General features: G+C 31.0%; 1 protein-coding gene across 1 annotated transcript; it reads left to right on the forward strand.

Annotated features, from left to right (window-relative positions):
- Window positions 1-21,127: 21,127 nt before the first annotated feature.
- LOC115960768 (S-norcoclaurine synthase-like) lies at window positions 21,128-22,112 on the forward strand. The gene is made up of 2 exons (XM_031079759.1): window positions 21,128-21,350; window positions 21,580-22,112. The coding sequence occupies exons 1-2, from the start codon at window positions 21,170-21,172 to the stop codon at window positions 21,879-21,881; spliced, it is 483 nt and encodes a 160-aa protein (XP_030935619.1). The 5' UTR covers window positions 21,128-21,169; the 3' UTR covers window positions 21,882-22,112.
- The last annotated feature ends 224 nt before the right edge of the window (window positions 22,113-22,336 follow it).

Below are 22,336 nucleotides of genomic sequence, written 5' to 3' on the forward strand. Positions count from 1 at the left end.
TCTCTCTTTCTCTGCTCTTTTTCTCTTCTATCTTCTCTTGAATCTATTAACAAATCTATACAAATCATCAAATTCTTCAAACTTATTCTAAATCTAGATTCCAAATTTATCAAAACCTCTCCTAAAAAAAAAACATTAAACCCATATAAATAATCAAACCCAAATTGCAAAAGAAGAAGAAGAGGAAGGAGGAGACTAAGAAGGAGAAGGAGAAAAAGAAAGAAGAAAGAACAAAGAAGAAAAAGAAGGAGAAATAGAAAAAGAAAGAAAGAAAGACTGTGTTTAGAGAAAAAAGTTTGGAGTGTGTGAAGGTGGGTGGGGTGTGAAATAATAAAATAAAAATAGTGAAAATATATTATTTAAATAAAAAAAAATGGCGTATAATAGATAATCTGATGTGTGTTTTTTTATAAAGTGGTTGTGTAAAATAGAAAAAGTAAGTTGTTATACTAAAATAGACGGAAACTTTTGGACGGACTAATGCGAATGCTCTAAGTTGGGTAAAAAGTTGTACATTAGACCTCTTAACTAAAGCTTTTGGATATTCTTAACACTAACCAACTTTTTTATAAAAATACTTACTACTTTATGCTACATGAACCACTTTTGTTTCAAAAGTTTTGAATTTAAATGGGCTACTAAACAAATGATGATTTAATTGATCAATCTTCGAAAGAAGTCTGTAAAACGATAAACTAGTGAGAGTTTAAGTTTAAGAATACAAAAATTTTCACAATTTTTTTCATAATTGTTGTGATTGGCACAAAATAAAAATAGTATTAGTAATAAGGCCATGTAAAAGTGATTTTCTAAGCTCAACTTATTTTTAAAAAATATTTTAACCACAACTTATCACATAATTATTTTAAGTACTCTTTTTAGAGAGTTTCAACTTATAGCATCCACCCCTAATGATTGTCCTTTATTTTTAAAACCAAAACATAGCCTATGATTGTGTAAAAAGTTATCATAACATAGCTATTATCTTAATTCTAGTTTGTGTTGTGGAGAGAGAGAGAGAGAGAGAGAGAGAGAGGTGGTAAGGAAATCCTTGTATAAATCAAGCACTTGCTATAATCAACCATGGATAAGGTTTCTTTTCAAAATATTTTAGAGAAAAACCCTTCAAACTCCTATATATTTTTATTGCATGTGGATTTTGAAAATCTAACCATTGAATTGCATACTCTGTATGTTCTTAACACACTTCCCAAATTTCATTCAAATTGGATGTTATTTACTATTTGATCATTAAACTTATTTTTTTTGCATAATTTTGGATCACAAAAACTTGAAATTTAAACTTTTGATTGATGACATAACGATTGATATTTGATCTCCTTAAAATTTTGCAAGCATGGAGGACATAATAAAAACATACAATCCAACGATTAGAATTTCAAAATTTACATTAAATAAAAAGATATTAACAGAGTTTAGAGGGTTTCTCTCTAAACAAATTTGTAGAGAAACGTTTTCCAATCGAGCTTGAGAGAAACCTTTTCCAATAAAAAGAGTGTATTCAACTTACGATTTTTGTTTAAAAAATAATATGTGTGAATAATATGTGTATTCAAGCCTTATGAACGGTTTTATGAAGCATTTTAACTTTCCATATGTGTCTTTTGATGAAATTTAACTCTATGGGTATAAATAGAGGCTTATATTCACTTGAAAAATAATTCCACAAAATAGTAAATTAGGGAGAAATACAAGAAATTTTGTGGTTATTCTCCATAATTGCTATTTGTAGAACCCAATAACTTGTATCCTGGGGACAAGTTTGCGATAACCCTTTGTTGAGGACCAAAATTTTACAAGAAAGCCCATTCCATAAGTAAGAAAAGACCATGGGTTTTAACAAAAGAAGACCCAATTCATGAAGCTAAGAAGGACCATGAAGGCCCAAAATCCTAAAAAGAAGAAAAAAGAAATAAATAATAATAACAATAAAGAAAAAAGAAGAGGATCTCAATCAAGTCAAAGGACATGCAGCAAAGATCTCGGTCAGGCCAGAGGATATGCAGTAAGAAGAATCAACATCAAGGCCCTATGTATGTTCAGACCCACACAAAGGCCATTAAAAATCCAGCAAAATCCAGGTATTATCTTTGTAACCCATAGTCCAAGCCCGTGGGATCCCGAGTGGATAGTAAGGAAGGAATGGTTTGGTCGGTAGGGGAGTGATTTCTAGTAAAAGGAGGATCCTGAAAGGTTTCCCTTAGTTGATATATTTGCTTGGAATGCAAGAATCAATGGAAAACTCAGTACCCCTATGTGCATGACACCTCCCCACAATTTCATCTCAACTGTCATTTTTAACAAAGCTGCCACAGTACATCGAGCAACCCACCCACTGTTTTGACTTTCCAAGAAGGAATCTTTCATTTATAACCATGAATTGTTTGCTTATAAAAACAAACCATGATTTGTTAATGGGCAACTATTGATTACATTTTTGGTCTATTTGGATTGTGAGGGAGTGAAGAGAATAAAGTAGAGTTGAATACTTGAATCTTGATATATCCTCTTAATTTTAAAACAATGAAGATAAATGACTTCTTTGTAAAAAAAAAAAAAAAAAAGGTGTGACGTGTTTCTGCCTGTGCATTTTAATATTAATTAATAAATAAAATATAAAATGTCATATAATTATGCAATTTATTTGGATTAAAAAGGGTTGGTAATTAAATATATATGCATCACCAAATTAGAGTTTCAATTTTGCACCATGTGTCCTAAATTTTTATTCATAAAGAGTTTTATTTCATAATTTTAGAATCAAATATGTGACCACATTATAAATATTAATCCAAGTGAATTATTAAGTACAAAAACTAAAGAGTCTAGAATAAATGAATCATAAAAAATAAAAATAAATAAAAAGTTCTTTACAATAATTTTAAAAAATACATGGACAATTTACATTTTATACCTAATAATATCCTTACAAATTTTTTTAAAGAGTTGACAAAATATAAAAATGAATATCAATAATATTTAAATTATACATATATGAATTATATTATACATCTTTTTGTATATTTTTAAATGTATCCATGCATTTGCATGGAGTTACAAGCTAGTTAAAATAATTAAGTATAAAATTGTAAAGTTTCAAAATCTTAGGTGGCACAATATTATAATATCAACCAAACAATTTTGATTCTATATATAGAAAAAATCTTGTTATACACTCATTATTGCACATTCCGAGTACACTCCCTTTGAAATCATGTTTTCGCGATTTCAAAATATAATTTCAAATGAGTATATACATCTGAATAGATAGCTGCTCAGAAGCAAGAGACTTTAAAGATGTTTGGGCAAACTCTCACACATACTGGAGGTAAATGTGGCCGCAAGTGAAGCATGGGGGCTTTAATTTATGACACACTTGGGTTGGCAAAACTTATTAATGAAGAGCTAAAGTCTCATTGGGAAAGTTGAGATAATAGAAGGTGATGGAAGAAAGGGGACTGTTCTCTAGTGAATGTTTTCACCTTTTCTTAACTACCTTTTTTAAGTCTCTGCTCTCTAGTAGTTAATATCTTCCTTTAGAGCATCCACATTGGTGGAGCTATTTTTTTAGTTATTTAGCATCACAAAAAGCTACTTTATTTATTTTACCTTCTCACTTTACAAAACATCCAACATTAGTGATTCTATTTTTTTACCTCTTCATTTAAATATTATTTCTTTCACACCTCACTTCATTTGTCTCTCCCTCTCTCATCTGAAGATACCCAAAATCCCAGCCACCTCCACTGCCACCCACAACCCACAGCCACCTCCACCATTACCACAACCTAAATCCACCAAATTTGCAACAAAATCATCCTTATAGCATGATCCCATCTTTTTGTTACTGCTTAGAATTACGGTGGTATATACATTCAAATTTTGACAGTTACTGTAGCTTTCTATTTGATTTTTTAATTGTTTTTTCTCTCTCATCTGATTCTCTCTCTCCCTCTACTCTCTTGCTCCTCTATCTTCTTGAATCCAACAAAAAATTTATACAAATCATCAAATTCTCCAAATTTATTCTAAATCTAGATCCCAAATTCATCAAACCCTCTCCTCAAAAAAAAAACAATCCCATCAAAGAAAGACCGATAATGTGTTGTCTTATATTATAGCATGCAGTAGCTCGCCAAAGAATATTGTTTTGGGTCAGTGGTAGCTTGGTGGGTAGGGCTTATGTGTGGCGAGGAGTTGGAGGAAGAAAGAAATAAAAAATGAAGGGGAGAAGGGAAGGGTTGAGTTCATTGAAGAAGAAAGGTGAAGAAGAAAGAAAAAATAGGGAAAAAAAAAAAACAAAACAAAAACAAAAAATATGAAAGGGAGGAGAAGTGCTGGGTTTGGGTTTAGTGAAGAAGAAAGAGAAAAGAAAGAAAGAGAGAGAAAAGATTAATTTAATAAAATAAGAGAGAGAGAAACCAATTAAAATATATATATTGCAACCAGTAACCTACAATCTCATCCCAATTATCAGAGCTCTAATCCCACCAAAGATAAAATATCCTCAAAATAATTCTCCAATACAATATTTAATACCATTAAAATAATAATAAAATCTTCAATTCTACAATATAATTTGTAACTGTTGTCTTCTAAAAATCTCTACTCTAATATATCTATAAGGAGGAATAAAAGGGGGGGGGGGGGGTGAGATAACTCAATAAGTGGAATTCACTAATATTGGAGTGTGGGAACAAACCTTTTAAATAAATAATTCATACAGCAAAGTTATAACTTGTAACCCATCAATATTTTAACATCAAATATTTCATATAAAAAATATCATTATATTGTGAGCCATTATGATTTACCAACACCATTATACAAACAATTTCCTAAGTTTTTCTGGTAGTCAACGTTTACACCTTGTTGACAGAGTTGTGCTATCCCCTTTTTAGGACTAGAACCCCCTTTTCATCCCCTTTCTTAAGGATGGCTCATTTGGAACCTAAAGGTGCACTCCCTTGCTAAGGAGTTCCCTTTATAGATCCTTAATGGTATACTCCCTTACTAAGGAGCTACCAAATGTGCACTATCCTCTTCTCTAGGACCATCCCTTGCTAAGAACTAGTTACAGTATGATTGTAACTTACTAAGAACTAAATACAACATTGAGCTTTTAATCATGACTTGCCCTAGGATTCAAAACAAATCCAAGATGCTCACAACAAATAATCCAGTCATAATACTCAAAAAATATACAAAGATTTATCCACACATACAAGTTTAAATAAGTTTAGATTGTCCCACAAGTTTTTCATATTACAAATAGTCAATGTTTCCATACAATGTGCACATCAAACATTTATAGAATATCAATATATTTATAGAATATCAACATATTTCTTTGATATAAGAATCGTTTCATAATCAAAACTATTTTTGGGAAAATCCCCAAATTAGTAAATACCACTTACCTCTTATTTGCAAAAATAAAACAAACTACCCTTGAGTCACAATAAATCAATAGAATTAGAACCTAGTAACACCAAAATTAGGTTCATCAATACGCAATTTCCCCTTAAAAATCTGTTTTCACACTTAAACAGTTTAATCCTGGACAACACTAATATTTCCAAAATTTTCCGTTTATTTACTTATTGTTCACTTTCGGCTTTGATCAGATTGTTCTATTTCACATATTTTCACTATCTATAAATTGGCATGAAGGTACAACAATTCTATAGAACTCTAGCATTTCATTATATGTCTAACCATCATATAATCTAGTACTTTTCTTTAGAAGCCTCATATTATAATCTGAATTGATCAATCCAATAGTCCATTATTCCCTTTTTTTTTTTTTTAGAATGAATAGTCCATTATTCCCTTGATGCCGCAAAACATAAATGAAAAGGCTGGACTAGTATTTGAACAGTGATAGGTGCGTAGATGCATGACAGATTGGTGAACTTAGTTAGCTAGTATATGACTTCTTTATAATATCTATGTTACAGTGGCTAAATAGATTCAGATTTTGGGCTTAAAACCGTTGCTGCATAATCAGATTTTTGGCTTAAAATCATTGCTGCATATCGCAGTGGCTTAGAGATGATAACTAATGTCACTAGAACGATGCTGAGGAAGGTATCTAATAACCATAATATAATCATAGATATTCATGAAACTAACTCCTATTAGCTCCATTCCAAGACATATGGGTATATATACTATTTTTATCTAATCAATCTTAAAGCCTATGGAGGGCCATACGGCTATGTTCCATGCCTATTTTAATACTGTAACAATCATAAGTCAGCTTTCCCATTAATATGATGATAGGTCAGCTTCCCAATTATATTCTACTAGGTACCAAAAATAATAGATACACAGGCTCGTGTCTTTCTATAAGCGTGAGAACAATTGCGAGCAGGAGAAAACAATACCGGTAAAAGGCTGAGGTTTTTAAAACTTATCAAAACTCATATATTTACTTATATCATCTCACTTAGGCCTCTTATACCACAATAATTATCTAATTTAAATATTTTAAGCCCAAATCAATTAAATTCATTTAATTATGCGCCTCCTTTTTAATTTATGTATAAGAAAGAAATTAGTAATAAAATTATGGGGGTGTTACAACTTTTTTTTGGTTTAACATGGGCACAAGATACAAAGTTTGCAAACTTGGTTAGTTTTACTTGCAAAATCAAAAGGCCCATGAATAAGCCCAAGTGCTAGCAAGTTACACCCAAAAGGATACCTGAGCAGCTATGTGACTAAAAATTTAGCCTGACCATATGTACCCTGTTAAAGTACCCATAAGAAGCATGCCAACTTCATTTAATGCTCGCTAACGAACTTCGGCAAATTTAGTAGGATCCCTAGTTGCCGTTTTGGCCCAAAAGGGTTTTAGTAAATCAGGAGTAATCAACAAATTACCCAAATTATAATTAAATCAATTCACCCTAATATCTACGCAAAAAAGAAAAAAAAAATCTAAAGTTTTCCATCCCATAAGGAATACAACAGATAAAAGCTCTAATACATATTCAAAGATGGATCCTAGGAGCATCTTAGACCTACTAAAAAGTTTTGTTGTTGTAGATTCTAGTTAGCTCAACTAGTAAAGTTTTTTATCATCAAATAAAATATCAGAGATTCAATCCTCACATATATCAAAAACTAATTGGTGTCTTGGTTTGATAATAAAGAGCAATCATTAGGAGTGGACACTATAAGTTGAAACTCTCTTTAAAAAAAAAAAAAAAAAAAAAAAACCTTGGTGCCAAGCCCTGCATTAATCAGCCATTAAAGCCCATCTTACCAAACACACATATCTTACTGCAACAATTAAAACCATTTGAAGTAGTAGCTCAAAGGTCAGGGATGGAGCCAGGATTTGGAATTTGGGGCAGTGGCGGCGCCACGTACAGGTCAGGGTGTTCCCAGGAACACCCTGACCTGAAAAAAATTAAAAAAAAAATTATATTTAATCCATGTTAGGAACACCCTCAATCCAAAATTAGGAACACCCTCAATCACAAAATTAGGAATACTCTCAAATTAAATAATAATAAAAAAAATTATCTATTCTACTTTCAAGCCAAAAAAAAAAAAAAAAAACCCAAAAAAAAAAATTGAACTAAAATCTGAAAAAAAAAAAAAAAAAAAAAAAAAAAAAAAAAAAAAAAATGGTGACAGAGCTAAGCCCACTGCCCACGGCAAGCCAAGCCCACGACAAGCCCGGAAAGCCCAACGTAATACGGAGGTAGCAAACCCATGGATTCTCACCCAAAAAAAAAAAAAAAAAATTACAGAGCAAATCAGAAATCAAACTGCGGTCACGTCGTTGGCAGAGATCAATACAGTCTATACTCTATACAAAGCAAAAGCAAACCAAACCCCATTACCCAACACTGCAATACAGAGGTGTTTATCAAAAAAAAAAAAAAAAGAAACCAAATACAGAGCAAAAAAGAAACCAAATACAGAGCAAACCAAACCCCAAACCCAAAGCAGACCAAACCCACAGTGGCGCCGCCTCTGCTCGCAGGCGCAGCTCGCTCCGTGACCTCCGTCGCTTGTCGTCCTCATCTAGTCGTTGTCGCTCGCTCACCCGTCGTCGTCGCTCGTCGCTTTCCCGCCGCCGTCGCTTGCCCGTCGTCGCAGATCGCAGATCGGTCTCACCGTCTCAACTGCTCCGATGCTCGGCCAGTCGGCCTCAAGGTATTTCTCTCTCTTTTTCTCTCTGACTCAGTGACTCTCTCTCAGTCTCTCAGTCTCTCTCTCTCTCTCTCTGCTCTCTCTCAAACTGAAATGAAAAGTATGAAATTAAAATGTCTGATGTCTCTCTCTCTATTTATTTTATTCTCTAACTCAATATCTCTCTTTCTCTCTTTTGAACTGTAAGATTCTGATTGGCTGGGCTGCCGAATCTCTACTCACTTTTTTTTTTTTTTTTTGAACCAATCTTTACTCTTTACTTTATTTTTCTTTTTGTCTGTTTTTTGGCTTTATCTTAGTTTTATCTTATTCGTTGCTTTTGCTTGTTGGTCAGTGACTCAGTGTGTGTTGGTGTTGGTGTTGGTGTTGGTGTTGGTAAAATATTGATTAGTAATATTGTGATTGTGAAATTTTCTGATTGGCAGGTTATGATTGGGGATGGTTTGTGCTTGTCTGTTGAGTGGCGTAGGGATAGATGGGCTGATGGGCAGTGGGCACTAAATAATAATTAAAGCAGTGTAATGTGTTGCACATTACACTGTTTTTATTATGCTGCATATGGGATGTATAATGTTTAGCTCTTTTAGTGTAATGTGCACAAAGAAATAAACAATATAACAAATTAAAGCAATATAATTAATAACAAACAAATTAAAGTAATATAGTTTATTGTTACACTAAATAACAATAATTAAAGCAGTATAATTAACTAATACATTATAAAAGACAAATAAATTAAATTATGTTAGGCCAAATAATAATTAATAATTTTATAATTAATGAAACAATAATGTAACAAATTATAGTTTATAAAAGACAAACAAATTAATGAAACAACTAAATAACAATAATTAATAATTTTATTAATATTTCAAATAAACTTATAGTTTATTGTTTATTCTTTTGCTAGAATTTTTTGAGGGTATAATAAACTTATAATTTTATTAATAATTTTTTCAAATAAACTTATAATTTTTTGATTGTTGTTGTTGTCAATATATAAAAATTTTTTTTTATTAGATTGTGTAATTTATGTTTATAGAGGAACACCCTGAAAAAATTTCCTGGAGTCGCCACTGATTTGGGTGGCGGTTTTATTGCTAGTTATATGCAGTGGTTTCGGCTTTTGGTTCTATTGCTTAGCCAGCAAAGGTTTTCTTTTATTTTTATTTTTTTTTATGTGTGTGTAGAGTGTGTTTTTTGTTGGTAAGGACAAAATTATTTTGTTTAAAGTTTTTTAAATGGCTAAGTTGTTTGTTTTTGGTAAAATTGGTTGATTAGTCTCTTTTTTTTTTTTTTTTTTAAGATTTTAGATCTATACATTTTTTTTATGGACTTTAAAAGGAGGAAAATACTAGATCTACAAATTTTTGTTGTGATTAGTGGATATTAATAAGTAAAAAAGTGATGTAAAAGGTGGACCCAAATGCAAACCAGTAAAAATTTGCTACCTCTAAAAATGTTGCAAAAAAGTTTGTAATTGTAGCATTTCTCTTATAATGATCAATAAGAGAGAAGTTGCTAAAATTAGTACCTAAATATATAGTTATATAATTATATTATTTTTTTAAAAAATAGGGGGGGCTCCATGAATGGCTCGGTCCATGTCTAAGGGTATATACCCAGTAGTGCCCTCTCTCTCTCTCTCTCTCTCTCTCTCTCTCTCTCTCTCTCTCTCTCTCTCTCTCTCTCAATATTGAAAGTATTATTTCACCTATTTTTCCTCTTGCGAGTTCATGTCTTCGGACTAATTCTTTGTTGTGTACCATTAGCCTTTATTAGACATATAGAGTACCACCGCACACCCTTAGCATAATGGTCACTTTTACAAATATAAATTCTTGTGGGTTGGGGTTCAAGCTTTCAGGAGAGAGCTTTACACATATATACATTTACAAGTTACTTTTTTTTTTTTTTGAGGATGTCAGTTACAAGTTACTTGAGTCCGAAAATTTGCCAAGAGCCCTGTAACTTGATTGGCTCCATGGTTTTCAATGCAAACCGTTCAAAGAACTGAAAAAATGAGAGGTTCAAGATTTTTAAGGTTGAACCAAGGTTTAACTGAGGTCAAATCGTAATGATTTTATAATTAATTCAATAGTAATAAAATACAAATAAATGTATTAAAATGGTAAACATTAACAAAATTTTACTAAAAACATTTAAACAACTTTCACATGAATTTTCACAAGTTTTATAATGTTAATAGAAAATAATAAAGTATAAATAACCTTTAAAAAGCAACACTCTATACATGATTCTATAGGGTTGAGGTTCAAGTCTTCAGAAGAAAGCTTTACATATATAAATTTACAATTTACTTTCTTTTTTTTTTTTTTTTTTTTTTTTTGAGGATGTCAGTTACAAGTTACTTATTGAGTCATGAAATTTTCCAAGAGTCTTGTAACTTAATTGGGTCCATGGTTTTCAATGCGGACCATTCAAAGAACCGAAAAAGTGAGAGATTCAAAATTTTTAAGATTGAACCTAGGTTCAACCCGAGATCGAACTGTAATGACGTTATTATTAATTTAATAGTAATAAAATACAAATAAATGTATTCAAATGGTAAACATTAACAAAATATTACTAAAAACATGTCTAAAAACATTTAAACAACTTTCAAATGAATTTTCACCATTTTTATAAGGTTAATTGAAAATAATAAAGTATAAACAACCTTTAAAAACAACACTCTATACATGATTCTATAGCACTATGAGACCGTCCTTCAATTTTTGTCTTTATTTTCTGTTCTCACTAATTTACATTCTTGCTAATTTATATTCTTGTTAATTATTTGGGATGATATTTGTTGACTCAAACTTGTTTATTTACTATTATATTTCCAACAATATCACCTAATGGCCTTTACCAAAGGTTAATTAAAACATTTAAAATTAATAATTATATTTTCATTTTTTTAATATTAAACCTAAATCATGATATTCAAAATTCTCTAAATGAAATTGATCTTGGTTTGGTTAATATCAATTTATTGAGGTATGTGTTGAATCCATCTTTGATTTTGCAAGTTGAGGTGAATGGGAAATTATATTGTTAAGTGAAGTTGCAAGAGTAATTTTGACAAATTAAAATTGTTTCACGCTTTAAAATTTATTTTTACTAATGTGTAACTTTATGCAACCTAAGCCTAGAGTCGGCCCTATCTTCAAGTACCTGAAGTTTTTTTTTAATATTGTCAAGATCAATCTTGAAGGTACCTGAAGCTTTGTTTATATTGTCAAGATCAATCTTGAAGGTTTCATATCATTGTTGTCCTCATCGATGAGTTCCTAATTCAAGATTGATAGGTTTAGGTCCTTCTCCAGCTCTTTTTGTACTGAGTTTGTCAATTATGGACAGGGAATCCACCCCTTGTTTATTATCACTTTGTAATTATCTTTTCTTTTTCTTTTTTTTTAGTAAAGTTTTTTCTATCTTCTCTTCAACCAAAAAAGAGGAGAAAAAAAAAAAAAAAAAAACCACCAGATCTTTACAAAAATCATGCATTGTTTCTTATGGGGAAAAAAGGTTGTTAGGACCGGCCTAGGCCTAAGTAATTTAGGCCATGACTTAGGGGCCATTAGAGATAGAAATAAAAATAAAAATTGCGAAGGCAATAATTGAACTCACCCCAAAAATTTGAATGAGCCCAATAGAAAAAGGTCGCAAAAATTTGTGGGTGAATGAGAATCAAACTCAATTAAAATATTTTACATGAGGAAAATAAAAACACAAAAAAAAAAAAAAAAAAAAACTGTGTGTTTATAGGATTGTCTCCCACACAGTATATTGTCACCATCAACCACTCAATCTGTCACATTCACACACTAAACAATCTCTCTCTCCCTCTCTCTCTCAACCAATATAAAATTGAAATTAGATTTCAACTATCCGTCATCACTCATCATGCATCACCTTAAATTAAAATATTTAAAATTATTAATTAATTTTCATGTATTTTGATAAATCTTACAATTGATATACAAAATTTGATTCTCTAAATAAAATTGATCATGGTATGTTTAAAATCAATTCATTGAGTTATGAGTTGAATTTGAATTTGTTTTTGTTCTTGTTTTTGCAAGTTAAGGTCAATGGGCAATTATATTGTTAAGTGAATTTGCAATAGTGATTTCGATAAATTAAAAAAAAATTCCACACCGTAATATTTATTTTTATTCTTGTTGTACCATAATTTTATATTGTAAATAGTACTTTTATGTAATTTTGAATTATAAATAGCTATTAGAAAATATTAATATTATTGAAAGAGACTTTATTCAAATTGTAAGTAACATTATTATTATTGAAAGAGACTTTGCAACCTCTCTCTCTAACCCGATCTGACCATGGCCGATTCTCCCCATCTCAACCCAACCATCTCAGACTGAATCAATCTTACTCTCTTTTTGATTCCTTCTCTCTCTAAAATCCTAAAGCCTAAGCTCTCAATTCAATTGTCTCTCTTTGATCAAAGCTTAACGAACGAGACTTTAAAGGGCGCATGAAAAGTGGAGTTCCAAAAGGTCATAAACCGAGGATGAGTGAAATTGGTATGGCTGCACGTGTGCGTGAAAGAAATGGTGGCTGGGTTTGTTTGAAGTTTGGGCTTGGGTTTGATGGTTGTAAGTTGTAACGATGGTTCATGCGGTTGGTTGGGTTGTTGTTGTGAGCCGAATTGGCTTGGGATTTTTTTTGTGTTTGTTAGATCTTGGGCTGATGCTTTGGTGGCAAGAAAAAGTTGTTTATTTTATTTTATATTTTAATTTATGTGGGTTTGTTATATTTAGATAATAATTTTATAATAATTTTGATATTATTTAAGTGATGTGGCATCACTAATTGACTTGGCATCTTTTCATTGGACGAAATATACACACATGGCAAGTTAATCCGCAAAAAATGGACAGGTGGGCTAACGATCAGAACAGTATATAAAATTAGGGAATGAAATCAAAATAATATCCAAACTTCAAAAGTGTATTTTACATTTTAGCCTACTTTATAAAAAAAAATTAAATAATTAGGGGCGAAGGGATTTGAAACTTGGAGTTAAAAAAGAAAAAAAAAATGTTAGTTGAACTATAAGGCTCTTGATAAAAACATTTAATATACTATCTAACCTCTTTTTCGTATTTATTTCAATATATACAACGAAAAATTTCAAAGATAAAAGTTTAATAATACATAAATCCTTAACTTATAATCCAATCATTAATTTTAATAATCTACTAGTTTAAATAATCTATAAAAGAAGAAGAAGAAAAAATATGTATACATGCTATAGACAAAATTACATGAAATAAAGTTAACTCACTCATAAACTAAGTAAGTTTCTGGATTTTTTTTTTTTTTTCTGAAAGTTATTTATTGAGAGTTTTCAAAAGTATATTTGTATTTTTTTTATAAAATTAAAAATTTTAAAAATTAAAAAAAAAAAAAAAAAAAAAAAAAAAAAAAAAAAAGAAGAAGAAGAAGAAGAAGAGAGACTTACAAAACGGTTTACATTAGCATAAAAATTGAGACTTGTAAAAAGTTGTACATAAGCAAATAAACTAAAAAGCAGAAAGAAATGAGTAAATTTAAACTCATACAATATATACAATTTTAACCAAATATATATATATATATATATATAATATGCTAAAGAAAAAAGTAAATAACAAAAAAAAATGACGCTTAACAACATGTTAAAAGTTTGCAAAAGTATATTTGTACTTTGAAAAAAATGAGGCTTTCAAAAAAGATTACATTAGCATAAAAAATGTATACTTGTAAAAAGTTGTACATAAGCAAATAAACTTAAAAAACAAAATAAATGAGTCAATTTAAACTCATACAATATATACAATTTTAATAAAAATAAAATAAAGCATGTTACAGAATAAAGTGAATAACTCATAAGAAAATCTATAATGCATTTATGAAATAAACCACTCAATGTTAGCTATAACTGACATTGAAAACATTTATATTTGAAACTAGCTTTGCAAGTCAATGAGTAACGTTTCTGAGAGCCTTCAAACTCAATTAGCTCTCCCAGAAGTTTTCAACCAAAATGTATAAGGTTCAAACATCTTCTCTCCCAACTATCAAATTATCAACAACCAAAAAAAAATAATGAATAGTGTCATTAATATTTTTATCTACAATGTAGAAAATTTAATATGACCTTGGTATCAAGGATTCAAGGGTGGTGCTACGTTGAAGGCAAGAGATTCAAATGAACCCCTTGGAAAAAAAATTATATAATATCTTTTAAAAAAAAAAAAAATTGACCCTCCTACAATAAAAATTTGCACAACTTGTCCTGGAACCTAATTTTTTTAAGCAAAGCTAAATTTAACTTCTAAACTTTAGGAAAAAAAAAATTAGCAAGACCAAGTCTAACCAAGTAAGGTTGCATAATTTCTCAAAAAAAAAAAAAAAAAGTAAGGTTGCATAACCACCACCGCTGCTTGATCTGGGATTTCAGCTCTCTCTCTCTCTCTCTCTCTCTCTCTCTCTCTCAGTGTGTTTTATAGTCTTTCGATAAACTCTATTTTACTGTGTGTGTGATTACAGTCTTTTGATATAAATTTTTAATTTTTTTCGAGTTTTGAGTCTTTGATCGTCTCTCTCTCTCTCTGTGTTTATTGTTTGTAGTGTTTTCGAGTTTTCAGTTTTTGTCTTTTTACACTTTTGAGTCTTTGACCAAATTTGTGACTTGTGAGTGGGAGTGGTTGTAGGCTAAGTGTGTGGGTCGGGTCAGTCACTGAGTGGGAGTAGTTGTAGATTGCTTTATGCTTCTATGTTCTCTTTAAAGTTTCAATTTGAATAGTTACTTCCATCTTTTTTTTTCATTAATTAAACTTCCTTTCTAATGAATTAGGCTCACATGGGTTTTCTGTGCAAAGAGAGAAGTTCACAAAGTATGACAATGAGAAACGCATGAAAGAACTAGAGGTGCTGGAAGGAGGTTATCTTGATTTAGGCCTTACTCTTTTTCGTGTTCGCTTTGAAATCATAGAGAAGGACAATGATTCATGCATAATCAAAAGCATAAAAAATAAATAAACATAAAAAAATAAAAAAATAAAAGTGTGAAGAAGGGTGTGTTTGTTTTGGGTGAAAATCATTTTCGGAAATGCTTTTCCAAAAATGCGGGTGTTTGGTTGGTCTGGAAAATAGAATTTTCCGGAAATTGATTTCCGTTGACTAAAAAAAAAAAGGCTTTGACTACGGAAATGAATTTCCGTTCCTATTTTCACTTCAAATGAATTCCGGAGAGAGAGAGAGAGAGCGCACGCGAGAGGAAGAGACCGAGCTCCAGTCCAGTCCAGTTCGACGATCGCCGATGAACCCTGAGCTCCAGTCCAGTCCGACCACGTCGTCGATCGCGATCCGAGATCGCGATCCAATCGCAATCGACAGCGCGGTCGTCGAACTGGACTAGAGCGAAGCACCGCGCCGTCGAACCCAGTCGAGCGTCGATCATTGATGATTTTTTTTCTGGGTTTTGTCCGTGTTTTCTGGGTTTGTCTTTTCCTTCTTCTTTTCCAAACACCAGAAAATATTTTTCGGATAATTTTTTGAAATGCAACCAAACACATGAAAACATTTTCCTTTCCGAAAATGCTTTTACACGAACCAAACACAGCCGAAGTTTCAATTCAGGAAAAAAAAAGTGTGTGATGTGTTTTTACCGATGCATTTTAATATTAATTAATAAATAAAATATAAATGTCTTATATTTATGCAATTCATTTCGATTAAAAAGGGTTAGTAAATTTATATGCATCACCAAATTACTCATGACACACAGCCTGACCTGGTACTATTGAGACCCATTAGTAGTCCACTAGTCAAGTGAAATAGGTTGTGATTTGTGAGCTAGTTTTTCTGTTAAATATAAATCCTAACCACCAAGATACTTTTGTTTGACCCTAAATAGTGCTGGCTAGTACACCCAAAAGGATACCTGAGCTGCTCTATGTGACTAAAAATTTAGCCTGACCACATTTACCCATAAGAAGCATGCCAACTTCATTTAATGCTCGTTAACGAACTTTGGCAAATTTAGTAGAATCCCTAGTTGTCGTTTTGGCCCAAAAAGGTTTAGTAAATCAGGATTAATCAACAAATTACCCAAATTATGATTAAATTAGCTCACCCTAATATCTAAGCAAAAAAGAAAAAATCTAAAGTTTTCCATCCTATTAGGAGCACAACAGATAAAAGCTCTCATACATATTCAAAGATCGATCTTAGGAGGATCTTAGGCCTATTAAAAAGTTTGGGTGTTGTGGGTTCCAGTTAGTTCAATTGATAAAATCTCTTATCGTCGAATAAGAGATTGACAAAATAAAGGTATTAAAATGGTAAACATTAACAAAATTTTAGTAAAAACATGTATAAAAACATTTAAACAACTTTCAAATGAATTTTCACCATTTTTATAAGGTTAATAGAAAATAATAAAGCATAAACAAGTGTAACTATTTGTGTTTAGTATTCTTTCAAATAAACAAAATTTTAGTCTAAAATAAAATCATTTTCAACATAAATTAATAAATTGTATATTCACGTGTAAAAAGAAAAATTCTTGAACCACTAATAAAATTATCAAATAATAATAATAGATTGAGAAGGGGTAATATGAGAAATTGAAAAGGTATAATTTAAACTCAAAATAAATAGAATATAAAATCCAAGAATGACACATCAAAGTGCTTAGCCTAGTGATCAGCTTTTCTGTATTAGAGTGCAAGGGTAATATTACTTGAAATGGCAACCTATATGTCTAATATAATACAATGGACCTTGGCCTTGCGCCTTGATTGTATTCATCACGTCATTCACTACTACTTAAATTAATTGATCACAAAGTTCACACCATCATAGGTTCGAATGCTTCATTTTTTGATAAGCAAACGATTCATGGTTTTATCTAATTTTTTTTTTTTTTTTTATTTACATATCATCGTTGTCCTCATCGATGAGTTCTTCTAACATGTAATTCAAGCTTTGAGAACACAGACATAAGTTTAGGTCCTTTAAAATACCACCAACTCTTTTACATTGTCGCTTATGAAAAAAATTAAAAACATGAATTGTCAATAGGACTAAGAACAAGGACCGGTGGAACCCCCCAAAATAGTGAAGACAATAATTGATTTTTTTTTTTTTTTTTTTTTGAGAGACCATAGGATATTATTTATTCTCATTGACCCACATCCACAATTATTGGGGCCTTTTTCTGATGGTGATAAAATCAATTATTGTCTTCACCAACTCAAATAATATCCTATATTATTTTACCCAAAAAAAAAAAAACAAACAAACAAACATGAGTGTTTATAGGATAATCTCCCACAACATAGTCTACTGTCACAAACACAGTGCTTAAGATCTGACATGTCAATTTGTTTATTTTAATTAGTTGATATGAGATCATTATTTTAAGGTTTTGTTATTAAATTAATAATCTGGCATTATCAGAACCATTTATTATAAAATGAAGAATCAAGATTAAAATAAATTTATTTAGTAGAGTACTCTAGGAGCTCTAAAAAATCTTAATCCAACTTTAAAGGGAAAAAGCATTTTTCTTGTTTCCCCTCTTTATGTTTGGGATAATTCACAATTCCCCATTATATTTTTGAAATCAACCCCCCCCCCCCCCAATTTTGGGAAATAAGCAAATACCCCCAACTTGTTATTTTCTCAGTTAAATCTAACAAAAATTTTTAAAGAAATTATTAGTTGTACACCACAAGGAAGATAAAAAGTTGAAGATTGCATTGCTTTTTCTTAAATTGCATTTGTAATAATTGTAATTTCATTAGATTTAACTCAAAAAGTAATAGATTTGAAGTATTTGCTCATTTTCCAAACATAGAGGGTGGTTGGTTTCAAATATAATGAGGGAAATTGTGAATTACCCCAAACATAGAGGGGGGGGGGGGAATGCTTTTTCCCCTAACCTTTTTTTTTTTTCTTTTGCTCTTATTCTCCATCAGACATGGTTTTCTTTCTCTCTCACATATTTTTTTTTCGACAATTTATATTTGCTCTACATAAAGGCATTAGAAGATTATTCTTGAACCTCGTGAGTGGAAGTGCACCAATCACGAAAGTTGACATTATAGTCTAATCAAGAGGGATTGTTTGGCCAAGAGAACTAGTCGCTCTAAGTTTTACTTTGAATGAAAAAATTTTACTTTTAAGAGCAATGCTCTATGCATGATTCTATAGCACTACAAGTCTGTTCTTCAATTTTTCTCCTTATTTTCTATTCTTGCTAATTCTTTGGGATGGTATTGGTTGAATCAAACTTGTTTATTTACTATTATATTTCCAACAGTGTCACCAAATGGTACTTACACCTTGTCTTGAAGTACCTAAAATTTTATTTATGAGTAGTTCTAGGACCATAAATTATTTCACAATTTTTTTTTCACAACTGTGACGTGTCAGACTGTGAGTGATTAATCATCACTTATACATGAATTCACAATTTTTTTTTCATTAATCACACTCTGCCACATCATAGTTGTGGCAAGAAATTGTGAAAACTTTTATAGCACTAGAATTGTTCTTTGTTTATATTGTAAAGATCAATGATGAAGGTTACGTATCATTATTGTCCTCGTCGTTGAGTTCCTCTAACATGTGATAATATATTCATAGTTTTAGGTCCTCTTCTAGCTCTTTTTGTACTAAGTTTTTCAATTATGGACAGGGGATCCACCCTTTTTTTTATTATCACTCTGTAATTATCTTCTTTTATTAGTAAAGTTTTTCTATCTTCTCTTAGAAAAATAAATAAATAAATAAATAAAAAGCGGAGAAAAGAAAACTGCCAGATCCTTACTTGATTTGATAAAATCATGCATTGTTTCTTATGCGAAGAAAAAAAAAAAAGGTTGTTAGGACCGGCCGAGGCCGAAGCAATTTAGGCCATGACCTAGGGCCCATTTGAAATAGAAATAAAAATAAAAATTGGGAAGACATTAATTGAACTCACCACCCAAAAAAATGAGTGGGACCAATAGAAAAAGGCCTCAAAAATTGTGAAGACAAGAATTAAACTCATCACCCAAAAAAATGAGTAGAACCAATAAACATTAATTGAACTCACCACCCAAAAAAATGAGTGGAACCAATAGAAAAAGACCCCAGAAATTGTGAAGACAAGAACTGAACTCACCGCCCAAAAAAAATTAGTGGAACCAATAGAAAAAGGAACCAAAAATTTGTGGGTGAATGAGAATCCGACTCAATTAAAACGTTTTACATGAGTAGAACCAATAAACATTAATTGAACTCACCACCCAAAAAAAATGAGTGGAACCAATAGAAAAAGACTCCAGAAATTGTGAAGACAAAAATTGAACTCACCGCCCGAAAAAAATTAGTGGAACCAATAGAAAAAGGAACCAAAAATTTGTGGGTGAATGAGAATCCGACTCAATTAAAACGTTTTACACGGAAAAATACACACACAAAAATCTCTTGGGAATGTCTCCCACACAGTGTACTGTCACTATCAATCATTCTATCGGTCACACTCAAATACTAAACAATCTCTCTCTCTCATCATGCATCACCATATGGTACCAGAGGTAAATTAAAACATTTAAAATTATTAATTAATTTTCATCTATTTTGTTAAATCTTACACTTGAATCACGATATTTGGTTCTCTATATAAAATTGATGCTGGTTTGTTTAATATCAATTCATTGAGTTATGTGTTGAATTTGTTTTTGTTTTTGTTTTTGCAAGTTGAGGTCAATGGGCAATTACATTGTTAAGTGAATTTGCAATAGTGATTTTGATAAATTAAAATATTTCCACACTGTAAATTTTTTACTAAATTTGTGACTTGTGAGTGGGGGGTGGTTGTTGGCTAATTGAGTGGATCAATCAGTACAGTAGGAGCATTAACACTAAGAAAATGAAACAATTAAAGAATTGTGAACTAATAAATTAATATTAGCAAAAAATAGTAAACTAACGAATTAAAGAATTGAAAACGAATTGAAGAATTGTAAACTAATAAAAAATTAGATAATTGTAAACATTTTGGCTTAAAATGTCTTTTGAGTTCAATAAAAGAACGGTAAAGACTAAAAGACATAAACTAATAAATTAAAATATTCTAAGTAATAATTATTAAAGTTTTATTTAACAACAATAATTAACATGTTTATTGTATTAGAAAAAAAAATGCTAAATCAACTTATAGTTTATCTTTTATTCTTTTGCTAGTACTATGAATATATTCATAATAAGGAAATCATATAGACCGCAAGATTCATTTCCTACTCAAAATTTATCTTCTAAGCACAGTTGTGTTAACATGAACAATCTTCCTTCGAACTCGAGGCAATGAGAAAAAATCTCATTTTGTGAGGTCAATATATTCAATTTCTATTTGATTTTAGATTTTTTTTATAATTTATATTTTTTATTAACCCCCTTGGGCAAAAAATGTTGTAGCCACCACTGCTTGGTATACAAACCTACATAGAAAACGGATCATAAAAACATTAAGTTAAATTTTTTTTTAATAAAGGCTTGATGAGTTCAACCTAGTTGGGCTACATCCAAATAGTGTTCTTCCTTTCAAAGAAAATTAAATTTGAAAGTAATAACCAAGTGTTCATTCAAATGAGAAACGTAATGTATAACATCTAATGTACTGTATCTAAATCTTCACCCTCTTTTCTCTAGTCCAAACAGGAACTTTTTAATAAATAGGTTAGAATTTCAACATATGAAGTCCATCATATTCCATAATGATTGCTCTTATCATTAGGCTAAGACACCAATCGATTTTTGGTGTAGGCAATATTCGAACCCTATTCGATGATAGGACACTTTACTAACCTTCACACAAATTTGGAGCCTATATATATCACAAGGAAAGAACATGCCTAACACATCCCAACATATTTACTTCCGCAAGTGCATTTAAAAAAAGATGTCTAGGCAACTCTCACACGAGCTGGAGGTAAATGTGCCCGCTAGTGAAGCATGGGAGCTTTATGGCAGGCTTGGGTTAGCCAAACTTCTTGTAGAAGATGGAAGTATCGTTGAGAAGATTGAGGTCATAGAAGGTGATGGAGGGATTGGGACTATTCTGAAGAAAACATATACACCAGGTATGATAATTGATAAAGCAATACAAACTGATAAACATAGAAGTAATCTTGAACCCAACCAATGATTCCAAGCAATCTAAGAATTGACTTTGGAGAAATAGCTCCCCCCTCTCTTTAGTTAGAAATGAATGACTGCTTTATTTGCTTCCATGTTCTCTTTAAAGTTTCAATTTGAATAGTTACTTCCATTTTTTTTTTCATTAATTAAACTTCCTTTCTATTGAATTAGGCTCACATGGGTTTTCTGTGCAAAGAGAGAAGTTCACAAAGTATGACAATGAGAAACGCATGAAAGAACTAGAGGTGATGGAAGGAGGATATCTTGATTTAGGCCTTACTCTTTTTCGTGTTCGCTTTGAGATCATAGAGAAGGACAATGATTCATGCATAATCAAAAGCACAATTGAGTATGATATCAAGGAAGAAGCTGTTGCAAATACCTCGGACGTCACTACTGACCTAGTAGCAAAAATTGGAGAAATCGCCAAAAATTATCTCATCAAAAACAAAGCTACTAAAAATGCACAGTGATTATGAACAATAATATACCACGTTATGGAATAAAATAACAAATTTGTGGTATTTCTTATCTTTATATGTACGTAAGTGTGTGATGAAGTTTTCGAATATGGTAGATATAAATAATGTATTTAGGGGATGGTAGTTTGGATGGAAGAAATTCCATCTTTCATCCAACACCAGTTGCATCTTGATGTATCTTCCTAATTTCAAAGCAATAAAGATGAATGGCTTCTTTATTTAGGAGATGGTAGTTTGAATTTAAATGGGCTACTCAACAAATGATGATTTAAGTGATCAATCCCCCAGAGAAGTCTGCAAAAAGATAAACTAGTGAGAATTTAAGTTTAGGGACACAAAAATTTTAACAATTTTTTTCATAATTGTGGTGATTGGCACAAAATAAAAATAGTATCAGTAATGGGTACATGTAAAAGTAATTTTTTAAGTTTAACTTCTTTTTTTTT

This window comes from Quercus lobata, chromosome 9, assembly GCF_001633185.2.
Source record: "Quercus lobata isolate SW786 chromosome 9, ValleyOak3.0 Primary Assembly, whole genome shotgun sequence".
Lineage (NCBI taxonomy): Eukaryota > Viridiplantae > Streptophyta > Magnoliopsida > Fagales > Fagaceae > Quercus > Quercus lobata.

What these genes read in the sequence shown, in the direction of transcription:
- LOC115960768 (XM_031079759.1), top strand. Translation starts at nt 21,170, where the DNA reads ATGTCTAGGCAACTCTCACACGAGCTGGAGGTAAATGTGCCCGCTAGT. An exon ending in GAAGAAAACATATACACCAG is followed by an intron (nt 21,351 to 21,579) that starts GTATGATAATTG and finishes CTATTGAATTAG; the next exon opens with GCTCACATGGGTTTTCTGTG.